The 14,867-nt window shown below is 51.4% G+C and overlaps 1 protein-coding gene across 1 annotated transcript in view; it reads left to right on the top strand.

Moving 5' to 3' along the window:
* The window catches only part of RFX3 (regulatory factor X3), a 274,479-nt gene that overhangs the window by 113,376 nt on the left and 146,236 nt on the right, over positions 1 to 14,867 (top strand). The window contains exon 2 of the mRNA XM_075559876.1: positions 13,223 to 13,347. Coding sequence (XP_075415991.1) covers positions 13,231 to 13,347 — 117 coding nt within the window. The 5' untranslated portion in view covers positions 13,223 to 13,230. The remainder of the gene's footprint in view (positions 1 to 13,222; positions 13,348 to 14,867) is intronic.

Here is a 14,867-nt window from a genome sequence, read left to right as displayed (position 1 = left end):
TGGGGTGGTCAGGGGCCCCCGAGCCCCAGTGCCAGCTCTGGCCCGGGGCCTGGGTCCATTGGATTGGGTTGATCAGTCTGATGGGGGCCTGTGGAATCGGGGACTTGCTAACAGTAGACTGGTGTGAGGTGCGGGGAGCCAGCTAGTCTCCCTCCCTTGAAGCCTGGTGGTGTATTGGGTTCTGTGTTGGGCTGCTAACTGCAAGGTCAGCAGTTGGAAATCACCAGCCGCTCCATGGGAGAAGTACGAGGCTTTCTGCTGCCATGAAGAGTGACAGTCTGAGAAACACACAGGGGCAGTTCCACCCTGGTCCGGATGGTCGCCAGGAGTCTGTATTGCCTGGATGGCAGTGAGTTTTGTGTGCGTCCAAACTTTACCCCAGTTCACCAATGGATGGGTTTGCTGCAGCGCAGCTCTGGAACGTCTGTTTGCAGTAGCATGCGCTCATTTTGCGAAAAATTTCAAGTGCTGAGATTTATGCAAATGAGCGTATGGCCCGTTTTTTCCAGCAGCCACTGCCCCACACGTGTTGCTCATCACAAGCTGTAAGGCTGATCGAGACACAAGCACGCTGCACAGACTAGTCGCCCAAGACTTCGACGCAACCTGATGAGAGGGATCGGTTTTGTTTCGTTTTAACTGTGGTACAGCCATTTCTCCCCAAGACACGTGCGACAGCCCCCTCGGCTAAATGCCTCATTTATCATTTAGATTCCATGTACTGACTCCGGAGTCCTGGCCGTGTGCTTCAGTAAAGTGTTAGGGGCTCAGAAACCCCCAGGGGCAGCTCGACTCTGTCCTATAGGGTCACCGTCAGACTCCCTGCCCTGCTGACCCTCAGCGACCCCGGAGGTTTCGAGGTGGTAACTATATGGGAGCAGAGAGCCCAGCCCTCTCCTGCACAGCGCTGCACGCACCGGTGTGCTCGGCTTAGCAATTCGGCCACACAAAGTCGATCGGAGTCAGAATGGACTCCATGGCGGCGAGTTTCAGGAAGAAAGAGAGCAAACAAGCCTACCCTCGTTTGCTCCTGGAAGCAGAGGCGGTGTAATCGCGCATTCAAGGCTTCACACGGACCGTTTCTATCCCGAGCATGCGAGGCTCAGAGAGTGAGTTAAGCGCACCCTGGGCCTCAGTTTCTCCTCCACGGAACATGGGGACGTGCTACTACCTACCAGGTTGGGCTCCCGGGCAGGTCAGATAGTGCATGCACACTCCTTAAATTGAGTCGGGTTACCGAAGCAGTGGCATTGCCACCCTCAGGACACCCCTACTCACTAGGAGTCGGAATCAATTTTTTGGCTTTTGGTTAACTGGCCACTGGAAGTTTACCTTGCCGCCGCCGCCCCCCCCCCCCCTTTTAACTTTGATATGTTAAAAGCTTGAATGATTCTTAAGGGAACCTTGAAGTATGTCAGTCGATGGTTGCCACACTCAAATAAGTTTCAAGTAGTTAATTAATGGTGAAGTTAGAGCAATTACTACCAGGCTAATTACTTATTCTTAACATCTCAGCTCTGAAAACTAAAGCTCTCTGAGTCTCCCATCTCCAAAATCAGAAGCTGCACAGCAGCCACCTCTTCTGAAACCAGTGTCCTCGTGAGAGTACTGGGTCTGAAGCCACCTCCAGTCTGGGGGCCAGGGGCTCCGAGCAGGACCTGAAGACTCCCGCTCAGCGCATGAGTTTACTTCATCCACACCTGTTTCTGTCTCAAATTATATCCACCCATCGACACTCACAGTCTTTTCAGACTTGGACATCGTGGGACACATGTTGTTGTTAGGTGCCATCAGGTTGTTTCCGGCCCATAGCACAACAGAACCGAACTCTGCCTGGTCCTGCTCCATCCTCACAGTGGTTCCTGTGCCTGAGCCCGAGGCTGCAGCCACCGTGTCCGTCCATTTCGCCGAGGGCCTTCCACTTTTTCTCTGCCCCTCCACTTTACCCACCCAGCTGGATGTCCCTCTGGTGACTGTCTTCTCCTGACAAGTCCCAAGATGATGTCTTGCCTTCCGAGCCTGCAGTCCTTGATCTTCACCTGCAGATCCTTCCAAGCCCTCTTCACTCTCAGCACGGAGTTCTCTGAAGCCCTGTAGAGTCCCCAAGAGTCAGTATTGACTCAAGGGCAGTGGGGTCGGCTCTTTGGTTCTGGTGAGAGGTTGACCATTTCTGCCGAGGGCCTTGGGAGCCGATGGTTGGAAGTGGCCACCGCTCTAAGACCTTGATAGCCAGGTCAAGAGCGGCTGATAAGCAGGAATCATTGCCGTCAGTGATGGAGTATGTGTCAGGGGCGGAGCAGAAAAGAAGGCTGGCTCTTACTTTAAGCAACTTTGAGATGAAAGGCCAGGACCACTTAGTCCCAAGATCCCTACTTTGACCTGATGATGCCAGTAAACCCAAACCCAACCCACCATGGCAGCAAGTCCATGCCACCTCACAGTGCCCCTCCAGGAAGGGGCCATGTTGCCCCACAGGGCTTCCAAGGCTGGCAGTCTTGATGGAAGCAGGCTTCCACATCGGTCGCCAGCAAAGCCGGCGGTGGATTCGAACTGCTGTCCTGAAGATGGCAGCTGGGTGCTTGAATCACAGCTGCACCAGGCCTCAGTCGATGTTTAATTTATTGAGGGCAGAGACCACAGCGCACCACTGCAGTTCCTGGCAAGAAGTTCCCTGGGAATGATGAAACTTCAGCTTGGCTTTGATGCTGTCCTTTGGACGGTGGGGTGTGTCCTGAGGGTAGGCGATGTGCGTCAGGAGGAGGGAAGGGGACAAGCTAGAGTGAGATTTTCGGGAACTTTTCATGGACAGGTAACTCCTCAGTCTTCAAAACGCAGTATTGAGAGCACAGCAGCAGCACTCGTCAAAGTCAACTCTCCTTTTGTGTCCGAAGGGAAGAAATGAGACTTTGAAGGAACCAAAGACGGAGCACGTGCCAGCCGTGTTGAAAGAGAACAGAGTAGGAGGAGGACCAGGAGGAAGAGAAGAGGGAGAGGATGAGGAGGGAGAGGATGTCTTGAGAGGCAAAGGGGAAAGAGCCTTTGAAGAACAGAAGTGAATTTCAAGTGGAATGAAACAGTACTCACAGCCATCGAGCCGAGGCCGACTCACGGGACGGGGTAGAGCTTCCCCTGTGGGTTTCGCAGACTGTCACTCTCTACGGGAGTAGAAAACCCCATCTTTCTCCGAGGAGCGTCTGGTGGTTTCAAACTGCTCACCTTGGAGTGAGCAGCTCAACCCTTAACGGCTGTTGCCACCAGGGCCCCTAATGTAATAGTACAGCGAGTCTAACATCCAAGCAAAGCTCATGGAATATGTGATTAAAAAGTTGTTCCTAACTTGGGGAAAGACCATCTTAATTCCATGACAGGACAGAATCTAGAGAGCAAGGCTTCAGAATGGAGGTTGCGGCTGGAGAGAATGCTCTTGAACCAACGTGTGTGTGGAGCCCTCTGAGGACCTTTCCTCCATGTGTACTCCATCAGGGTTAAAAGCCTCCCCCCACACACACACATACACACACTCAGGGGCGGACCACCCATGTGCAAAAAGAACAGAAAGGAGGAAGGAAAATGAAAATGCCTCACGTGGAATTCCACACTTGGTGAAATATTCCATGTAGACAATTGCTTTCCATCATAAAGAGTTTAATTAATCTTAAACAGATTAAGCACCTCACATGGGGTATTCAGTAAAGGTCTGAGTTAGCCGAGATACTCCACTTTGTGGGAGGAGCAGCTGGCTCTATCTAGAGGAAGGGTCCCTGAGTGAGCATTTGGAACTGGAGGGCATTAAGTGCCCGAGACCCTCGTTGGAGGACAGTGGTGCACACAGTGCACTATCAGGCCCCCCAAATACGCATTAAAGGAGCAATATCTTCAACTCGGTGTCCAAGTATTTCTAACACGCTGACAAGGGAAAGGACCTTGTCAGGTCTGAGGGTTTACTGAGTGGGCCTGAATTTTCCCATCTGTTCTTAATCCCATCCTTTGGCCAAGTCTTTATCCCAAGAGTGTTGTTTGTTGGGTGTTGTTGACTTGATTCCAACCCCCCTGTGTCAGAGTCGAACTACACCCTAGGGTCTTTGTAGCAGAACACCAGGTCTTTCTCAAGCAGGACCTCTGAGTGGGTTTCACGGCTGGCCTTTCTGTTAGCAGCCATGTGCTTCCCTGTTTGCAAGGGCACACATGTGCCTTTTTAGGATGAAAGCCACTGGGAAAATTTTTTGGTTTTACAGCAAGAATGTGTGGTGTGTGTGTGTGTGTGTGTGTGTGTGTGTACACACACAGTAATGAATGCTCAGTTTAAGATCCTGAACATTTCAAGTGTGGTATATTGTTTCCAGTCTTAGCGGTGTTGCTATTGAGTATTAATTTCTTCGTTAGACACAGATCTTGCGCCTGCTATTTGAAGAGCTAGTAGCGGCAAAAGGTCTCGTGAAAAAGAGATTGATAGGTGGGTAGAGAGGAGAGGAGGAGGTGGTGGAGAGAAAGGTAGCAAGGAGAAAAAGAGAAGAAGGGCTCTGTGGATAAGAGCATCTCGGGCTGTGAAGAAAAGGAGGAATTCTCTTCCTTGCCTGTGCTTCCTGGAAGATCCAGAGGAAATCAGTTCTCCCCCGTGGGGGCCGCACTGCCTCCCTGTTCCCTTCACGGACCTTTGAGTCCCTGTCTCGTAAGGTCTCATACAGGACCGAGGTGGACTCCTCGCCTTTGCCTGTGCTGTTGCTGATCCAGCAGTCGGTTGAAGTCCCACTTAGCAGGACCCTTTCTGTTCTCACACGATCCGTTTCAGCTCTTCAGCAAATGGAGCTACTCGTTGATTTCCCTTTTCACCTAGAAAATATTTGCCAACAGCTGAGGGCAGACATCTTCCAACTAACAGGAGCTGCTGCCCCCGCCCCCGGCATAATAGAGGTTGCTTTGCTGACTTTGTAAAGGAGCAGGATGAAGTCATTCAGCAGTGTGTGTGCTGAGGGTTCCAATGTTGACCTCCGGATTGGACGTGGGCTTGGCTCCCAGGGCTCCACTGCGGACCAGGGCACTGAAGGGTACCCTTGTTGGAGGAGCCCGGCCGGGGCTTGCATCTGCCTTGATCCCGTACTAGTGCCTCTGGTTGCTGAGGTGCCATCTTGGCAGGCCATGTAGACCAGGCACAAACACCGCCTGGTCCTCCAGCAGCCACGAGTGTGCCCGCTGTGTCGGTCTTCTCCTTTTTTGCTGACCCTCTACCCAGTGGGGTGACCTTCAGGACTGGTCCCTCCTGACATGGCCAAAGCCCCCAAGACGAAATCTCACCATCCTTGCTTTTAAGGAGCGTAGCATTCCGTTCTCTCTGAAAGCCGTACTTTCCTCTCCGATGGAACCGGAATACCTACTTCCAGGGGACGTTAGTGAGCTGAGATACCTGCCAATCATCTCTTGCATGCATATGTTCAACAGATGGGAGCCATGATTTTATTGTGGGTAATAAAGACGGCAGCGATAGGTCTGTAACAGACGTTCACTGTTTCTTATCTCTTTGCGTTCTTTACTCAGTTATCATTAAGTGCCCCATCCATAAGGTGCCTGCCACTCTCCACATTGGGTTGACTCACTCGCTGCCATCGAGTCATATTGGACACAGACTGGGTTTCTGAGCCTGTAGTTCATTCCTTGTGGGTTGCAGCACGACAGTTGGCCCACTTGGCCCACCACGCCACCAGGGCGCCTGCTGCATCGACTAGTAGGTGAAGTCACAGCGCTGCCTGTTAGTTAGACTTGTTAGCAAGCTTTGTTAACTTTTTCAGCTCAGTCCCTCCTTCCAGTGTGGACCGTTGGTGGGGGTAGTAGCTGTTGAGTCTAGTCTGGCACATGGCAACCCAGGTGGCACAGACGATTAAGTGCTCACCTACCCGCAAAAAGGTTGGGGTTCAAATCCTCTCGCGGGTGCCTCAGAAGACAAGCCTGGTGGGCTGCTTCAGAAAGGTCCTGCATGAACTCCAGAAGGAGCACAGACTCTGCAAACGTGGGGCCACTCATTGTGGAAGGTGTGTGCCCTGTTAGGATCTGAACAGTGTTCACTGGTCTGTATGTCTGGATTGCCATTTGATCTGTCCCTCCAAGAATGGGAATTCATCCAGGCCAGCAGGAACTTGTTTCTCCTCTCCGGAATCAGCCCCCTGCCCGACAGCAACTTCTCCAGGTAGCTTTTAGAGACAGGACAACAAATAATTCTTCTATTGTCCCTGCAGTCAGCTGAAGTTACGCATCTAATGCATTTTGTGGAGATGTGATTCCCCCCTGCACACACACACACACACACACACACACACACACACACACACCTCACTGTCATCGCGTCACTGCTAACTGGCAGTGTCCTTGTAGAACAGGGTGGGACTGCCTCTGTGAGTTCCTGCAACTGTCACCCTTGAGGGGGTAGGAGGTCCATCTTCATCCCCCAGAGAGAGCACCTGTTGGTGTCACCTGGCTGCTGACCTGTGCTGAGCGGTCAGCGCATCACCATGGGGCCCCCAGGGCTCCCAAACCAAACCCGATATGGGCATTAGGGTTTATTTTTCTCTCCCAAGAAGCAGTTTTTCATGATCTCTTCTGAGTCAAGGGAAGAATTCGTTAAGAGAAAACCTTTGTCTGGAAGGGGGGGGGAGTTTCCCAGGCAACCTGTGTGCGCCCCAGCAAGCTGGTTAGTCATCGGCGGCGTTCCTCTCGGCCATCACTCATCCCAGGAAGGTGGCAGTCTATACTGCCATCGTCCCGTCATTCTGCAGATCCACCTGGCACAAAAGTGTGTTCTTGGTGCACGGCTGGGAGGGTGGCCGAAGTAAAAGGCCAGGCTTTTATCTTATAGAAAAAGCAGGCATGGTCTGTCTGCCTCCATTCACTGCATACATTGATCTGATCAAGCGCCGTGGTTTACAGTGAAGACACTTGTCACAGAGCTGCGCTTTAAATCAGGCAAGCTTGGCGTTGAACTTGAGGTGATAGCTTCACTGTTTCTTCCATTTGGACTCGGTGTGGGATGGAAAGAGCCGAGTCATGCATACACTAAAGTCACCTCCGTGGAGTCCATTCTAACTCAGAGGGGCCCCAGGGGACAGAGTAGAACTGCCCCTGTGGGTTTCCCAGGCTATTAACTCTTTCTCATGCCGAGCCCGGGTGGGTTGGAACTGCTGACTTTGTGGCTAGCAGTTCATTGCATAACTCACTGTGCCCCAGGGCTCCTCGGTCACGTGTAGTACTTTCTATTTGTAACTGAACTAGTCACCGCAAGGGCTTGTGCCAGAGTTTCTCAAACCCAAACAGATGATCTTACGCACATGCATCAAGTTACTTTAACCCAATATTCTGAGAGAACCCAATATTGTATATCACACGGTCTTCATTGAAAGTTATTTCCTATCTATAGATTTACTGGAAGAAATTCAAATCACCTTAATAATAATAATAATCCCCCCAAAAGCATTAGAAAGATGTCACACTTTGGGCTGCGAACACAGTCCTCATGTTGAAACCACCGTCACTCCCCGGGACACAGACAGGGCTCTACTCCCGTAAACAGTCACCGTCTCAGAAACTCACAGGGGCAGTTCTACCCTGTCTTACAAGGTCACTGTGAGTTGGCTCGATGGAAATGAGAGGAGTTTTATGTTCAGGAGAGAGTAAGTATTGGCTTTTGTTTTGTTATTTTTCCCAAAGAGAACTGCCCATTTTGGCTGTCTAATTTCAATAAGGGCGGTGGGTGCTATGGGATGGCACTACGTCTTCCATTTATTTGTTCTGCAGTCCTGGCTCCCAGCCAGAGCATGGGCAGTCAAGGCTCTGTGTCTGTGCTGTAGACCGCCGGCCACGTGCTTGGGGCATGCCCCCGGGGAAAGCCCGTGAGAGTGAAAGTTCCCATTCTGTGCTTTAAGAAGATTCATTTTCCATCGCAAACAATGGTCATTGTCGTCTTGCTTCGTAAGTGCTGTTCTTACCGTCCTAGTGGGCCCTAAGCGTCCAGTTCACTCAAGCAGAGCTCCGTTGGTAGATATGGTTCGGATAATTTGGGGTGGGTTCAAGCGGGATTTGGAAGTCGCCTCTTTGGCCTGTTAAAGCCCAAAGAAGGGCAGTGCCAGGCCTTAGAGGAGCCCGGGTGCCAGCCATAGAGAGTAAACATTCGGCTGCTAACAGCAAGGTCAGCAATGGAAACCACCCGCCTCTCCGAGGGAGGAAGCTGGGGCCCTCTACTCTCATAGCACATTACAGTCTCGGAAACTCACAGGGCAGTTCTACCCTGCCGTGCCCTGTGGTATAGGGTCGCTCTGAGTTGGCATCAACTCAATGACAGTGAGTTTGTCCCCAGTCCTTCCTGCGGAAAGCAGTGCCGTCCGGTGCAGCCAAACGAAAAGCAAACCCATTGTGTGGCTTTTCGAGATGGCAGCCCTTCAGGAGACTAGAAAGCCTGCCTTTCTCCCAAGGAACGGCTGGTGGTTTGGAACTGCTGACCTGTAGGTCGCAGCCCAGTGCATCACCACTGCGCCAGCAGGGCCCCTCCCAGTCGCTGTGGGGACCCACACTTGGGAAACTCAGCTGTTTGGGAGCTTACGCTATGTCAGGGAAGGGCCCGGTGACAATGGCAGCTTCCACCTCCTCTCAAAGCGTGCGCATTGGTATGGTTCTGCCTGATAAGCAGTTGCTTCAGCCAGACAGTTAAGGCATATAGTTGGGCATGTCCGTCGTGCGTGGCAGGAGGGCACCCGCTGGGAATCGGAGCGGGTTAAATGATCTCCAGGAAGTTCCACAAAGGACGCTGGATGCCAGAGGAGCACACAGTATGCTCGCCCTTCCGAACGCATGGGCTCCGCTACACTTTTCCCCATCAGGTTGAAGAAATGTTAATCTTGTCGCATTCAGCATCTGGGTGGGTTGTTTTATTATCCCCCTTCCCCTCCCCAATATCCTATTCCCTTCTCTGAGGGGTTAATTAGCTTTCTTTCAAAAGGTGGCCAATTTAGTCGTAGACTTCCCGTGATTCAGCCAGTGCTGGCTGGACAGAGCGGAGAGTGTTAATAGGCAGGCGTGTCCAGCTGCTTAATTAGCCAGAATAAAAAGGTCCTTTGTCATACAAGCATCTGTTGCTCCCGACACACCTGACGGCCGCATTAGGCAGGGATGAGTGGTTAGGAATGGTGTGTGTCTGTCCAGCAAGGATACGCAGCCCATTCCCATCCGGGTGGCAGCCTCCACACGCCGCAGGGGTGCATTGAGCTAATCAAAATGGATTACCAGGGCCGTGGACGTGGCTGATCAACAAATACTTCTAGAAAGGAAGGCTGTAACAGAACCAGACCAGCCAAACGAACAGCTTGCCCAACACGAACCAGGCCCCAGAATCCACCATGGGCTGGAGGGGGAGCACCTCTTGGCACTCATGCGTGCCCAATCACAAGGGACGGGGATAGGCATGGGGACCCCCCAGCAAACCCTGGAAGGAAAGTGGGCTGAAATGATCTGCTTAGGCGAATTTGGCAGGGAGGCCAGTTCCCAAACATATTTACACCTTCTAGTTGATCAGCTGATAAATGAGGTCTTTCGAATTAGCCAGTTAAGACACTCTGGCAAAAGGCACTTACCCGATCTGGACACAGTTGAAAGGAAAGAGAGAGGCTGGAGAACATCAGTGTTGGAGAGCCAGTGTCTGGTCGTCGCAGTTGAGGTTGCGGATTTAAATACGCTGGAGGATGGCACCCCAAAGACTCCACTCCTCGGGGCCAGCCTTGAAGCCCTGGCATCCTTCTCTCTTTGCCATCGAGTGGATGCTGACTCATAGCAACCCTAGAAGACAGGGTGGCGCTGCCCCTGTGAGTTTCTGAGACTGTAACTGTTTTATGGGGTACAAAGTAGAAGGCCCTCTTGTTCGCCCAGAGAGTGGCTGGTGTTTTCGAACTGCTGACCTTTCTGGCTGCAGCCCAGCACGTAAACCACTCGGAGAGCCAGGACTTGGTGGGAGTGCCCTGTTTTGCAGGGTCTCATTCATGTTCCACCTTTGGCAGAGCCTCGTGCATTTCCCCCTTGCCTGTCACTCTTGTGCTGTCACTGGAGAACTTCACGTTTTCCTTCCCTGGCAGGTCTTGGCCTCTCACAGTTTCCAGCTTTTGCAGGTTCTATTGTACACACAGGCTGACAGCCGGCCTGGGCCGGAGGGCCAGACAGACCGAGGTGTGAATTCAGCTTCTTTTTCTGGCTTTGGGCAAACGGTGTACTCCCCACGTCTCCGTCTGGTCATTTCTCAGTGGGACTGATCACAACTGTGCCGTTGGGCTCGTCTGAGGGTTTGAGCAAAAATGCGCTTGAAGCAGCTGGCACAGTGCTCTTGGGAAGGACTTATTCTTATGGAGAGCTCTGCGCTGCCGTGACCTTCTGAGCCCCGCTTGAGGGAGAGCCACGATGGAGTGGTCCAAGCTCCCGAGGGTCGCTTTCCTGTGTAGAATTGGCGAGTCGCTGTGAACACCATCGTCTCCAGACCCAAAGAAGGAATGTCCACTTCCAGTCTGGAGGTAGTTCTAGATTTTTCCTGAGAATTAAGTTCTCCTGAAGGGAGCCCCAAACTCAAAGGCCAGCGTAGGCTAGGCAAGCGAGTGGGTAAACGCCATTGCCATCAAAGCACCCAGCTTTGCCATCAAAGCACCCAGAGGTAGGGCCAGGCTTCCGAGTGTTTGAATTTCTCAAAAGAACATGGGATATGGAAAGCATTTTAACAATGTTTTCTGATTTTGTTACTATTGGTGTAATTATGAATTTTAGATGGTCGCCTCCATGAGCCAAACAGAGCCTGTGGGCGGAGTCTGGTGAGGCCACATCAGAGCTCATCTGAGAGAGCAGAGCATGGGTCACAAGACAGAAGTTGCAGTTTGGAAACTGGTCTTAACTAGGCATGTTTTTCAGGCTCATGTGGTCTTAATGCCAGGCTACAGGCTACAGTTGGGGTCCTAAATGCCAACCAGAGCCTCGTGTATGTGTGCACACATGTTCTTCAAGTGTACATTCCTAGTGTGCTTTGAAGGTCAAGGTTACTTAAAAAAAAAACAGAGCTACCGTTGATCATTTAGGAGATTTTGCACAAAAATCTGGAGTCCCAGCTTCTTTCTTAAGATCAGAGCAGAGCTTGACTGCAGATTGGCTTCCCAACAAAGTCTGGATGGCCTGGAGCAGAACATTGGCTGCTCCGAGTAGACAGGCTGTCAGCCACTGTCCCCGTCACATGCATTCTGCCCCGACGACCTTGTCTCAGGACTCATTTGGAAACACTCAGAAGGCTCCATGTTAGTTGACCATTTCCCCCATGACCTTTTGCTCAGGCTAAGGTTTATTTCATTGCCACAGGCTTTGGCCCATGCCCAGGACGAGGCAGAAAAAAACCAGACTAGATCTGCGGTGCAAAGGCCCAGCCCGCGTCCTCTCTGTGGCCTGGAGCGAGACCACTAAGTCACTAAGGTTTCCATGTCCTCCTCTGTAAGATGGCAGTCATCTCTTCAGAGAATCCCGTGTAAACCAGAAAGGAGACAGGGTGAAATAACAATGCCAAGACCACAGACACTGGGGATGAGTCCATCTTTTCCTCAGTAGAACTATGCGCTCTTCCAGAATTTCCATAGGAAAAAAGTGTCTCTCCACAAGCCCACTCACACTGTTAGCCTCAGGTGCCGTGCTGCCCTCTGACAACCAGTGTGTGTTGCCTTTCCCCCCAGGAGGGAACACGAGGGCTCTGGGCACTGCTCAGTAGCCAAGTCACACACAACTCTGTTGAACACTTAACTAGCCCAGGGGCTGTCCAGACCACGGGCCCAGGACGCTCACTTGTTGGGTAAGCGCTTCGCATGGCAGCGCCGGGTTAGCAGAGAGGCACCAGGGAGGACCCTGGGCCATACAGCGTGTTGTGAGCCGGCGGAAGTGCATTCTGTACCTTTGTTGATGAAACTTCTTTCTATGGTGAAAGGGTGACTTGTCTTTGAGAATATCCACAGTCATTGAGGTCTGGGTATCTTTGTGTGTAAGAATGTAATGGAACGAAGATTTGGGCCGTGGTGCTGTTGGGTCAAGGTTTGGACTGCTGACCTCAAGGTCCTCGGTTCAAACCCGCCGGTTGCTCTGCAGGAAAAAGATGAGGCTATCTGATCCCATAGAGACTGACAGCCTTGGAAACTCTGAGCTGGAATTGACCCAATGGCTTTGTTTTGTTTTATCTTATGGACTTGGTACTACGTCATATTCTAGCCCGAGAAATTGACTAGACGTGATCGTTGGTGGAGTGGTAGGATATATCCATATGTTTCTGTACATGTGTATGTTTATAGATCGCTTGATACTTTCAAGCAGCTCTCGTGGTGGTGGTGTTGCATTGGCCTGTAACCTCAAGGTCAGCCGTTTAGACCCACCTGTGGGAGAAAGGTGAGACTACCTGCCCCTGTAAGGATTTACAGCCTCGGAACTGGTCTCCGGGAGTTGGAATCGATCCATAGCAGTGCGCTTGATAGTGATCCTAAGAGTTGAAAAACACCTAAGAAATAATGTATTCTAAATTATACACCTTCTGACATCCTAACAGCCTATAAAGATGTCTAGAAAGGACAGTTCATCACGGATGTGCATCCAGTTAGACTTTGCAGTCTGAGAATTAGAATTAGCTTCATGTGATTTTCCATCACAGTTTATAATGGGTCAGAAACAGTTTGTAAGAGATGAGGCCTAAGAAGGTAGATTTCAATTCAGTCTAAGAGCTAAGAGTTACGCATGAGGATTTTAAAACAACAACAACAACGTGGATTAGTACTTTTCTGTACTTCCTGAAAAGTGGTCAACATGACTATAGCCATGCAAAGAATACTTTGGTAGTGTGTCGGGTCAAGGAACCCTCGTGACAAGGGGTTAAGTTCTGAGTTACTAACCTCCAGGTTGATGCTTCGAACCCACCAGCCTCTCCCAAGGAGAACGCCAAGGCAATCTGCACCCATAAAGATTTACAGCCTCAGAAACCCTGAGACAGTTCTACTCTGTCCTCCATAAGTCTCTGCAGGTAGGACTTGACTAGGCAGCAGGGGCTTGGTGTTCGGCACGCGGGGGCGGGTATGTTGGGGTCAGGGGCGTCCCGAGAGTCGACAGTCAGCCTGGGATGTCAGGGACAGATGGACTGAAGGCCGCCGTGCCAAGAGAAGGCTTGACCCTTCCTTTCTCCTTTGATCTCTTTCAGAGGCCATCATGCAGACATCAGAGACTGGGTCGGACACAGGTTCCACGGTGACTTTACAGACATCTGTGGCTAGTCAAGCAGCAGTGCCGACACAGGTGGTACAACAGGTACCGGTACAGCAGCAGGTAAGCAGTGGCTCCCCCTGCCGGCTCTGCCACAGAGCTGGGTGCAGAGACCACCTTCCTTGTTGGAGGCGAGGATTGCACCGTTCCCTCCCTAGCTCAAGGCAGCAGGTGTTTCTTCGGCGTGTGTGGGCCAGCCGGGCTCTAGGCCAGTCCATCGGTATGTGGCCATGAGCACCTATAAACCAGTCTCTGTTCCCTAAAGATGCCCCCCCCACTTCCCTTACCTGCTAAAGCTAAAGAGAGGAGTGGGTTTTGTTCTTGACACGTGCCGCATCCCCCTCTCCCCCACACACACTGCCCCTGGACTTGCCCACCCTAATTCGGTTTTCCCCTCCTTTCCCTCCTCATCTCATTTCTTTAATGCAGCTTCCTATTTCTTTCGTGTTGAAATGCCAGCCATAATTCCATTGTAGATGTATAATTGGCTCTCGGTAACCCTTGTGTGCGCCTTCCGGGCAGGGGCTTTGCCTCTGTGGTATTTTAGAAAGTGCCTCGTGCTGGCTGGTGGCTGATAAATGCTGTTTAATGAAAATAAAATTATCTTAAAGGTCTGGCGCTCTGACTCATCCCATTTACAAACCTGGGAGCGCAGTCATTATCCGATATTTACTGCCGGGCTGATTCATCCTCGGGGGGCTGGGGGCAGGGGCACTTGGCTTGTTTGGAAGGAGACTGGCAGAATGATGCCACGCATACTGCCTCCTGCTGTTTAGTTTTAGCACCTAGACAGTGAGCACGCTGCTCTGCCGGCCCTTCCCCAAAGTGGTGAGAAAACGAACGAGAGAGAGTCTGTGCTGACAGCTGCCTCTTGAGGCGTGCACACAGCCCGTCATTTCTTAGTATCAAGGAAACTCTTGGACAGATGTTACCTTAATGGAGCCTTGGTGGCATAGAGGTCATGAGTTGGGCTCCTAGCCACAAGGTTGGCAGTTCAAAACCATCAGCTGCTCTGAGAGAGCAAGATGAGGCTTTCTCCTCCCATAAAGGATTACAGCCTTGGAAACCCCCAGAGGCAGTTCTACCCTGCTTTACAGGGTCGCCATGAGTCAGAATAGATTCAGTGGCAGTGAGATTGCTTGTTTGTTTCGGTTTGGTTGTCAGTCATAGTGAAGAAGAGAGAGCTGCCTTTTCTGAAAGGACAATGCCAGCAATTCAAGGCCCTGAGGTTTTCAGGGGATGCGAGTGTCAGACACAGAGTTGAAACCACTGACTCTCAACGTCAGCGAAGACACCTGAAGGCCCCGTGTGTGTGTTTAATCATGCTTCCTGGTTTTTCTCCCTATATTGTGGGGAAAATACAAAAAGGGAAAAACAAGATAACACGGCATTTGCCAACTCAGCATTTTTCCCCGGACAATTGGGTGACACAGATGACGCTGATCCTGTCTTCTCGGTTCCTGGATTCCGGGTTCTGGCCCTCTTGTTTGAGCCTGGCGATTCGGGTTTGTTTTCTTCTGAAAGCTAATAGAATGCTTTGAAAAGCCCTCATTTCTTGGAATTTCAAGGTGGGCCCTGCAGTT

Source organism: Tenrec ecaudatus, chromosome 10 (genome assembly GCF_050624435.1).
Source record: "Tenrec ecaudatus isolate mTenEca1 chromosome 10, mTenEca1.hap1, whole genome shotgun sequence".
In the NCBI taxonomy this organism is placed as follows: domain Eukaryota; kingdom Metazoa; phylum Chordata; class Mammalia; order Afrosoricida; family Tenrecidae; genus Tenrec; species Tenrec ecaudatus.
This window is presented reverse-complemented; position numbering and strand designations above follow the sequence as displayed.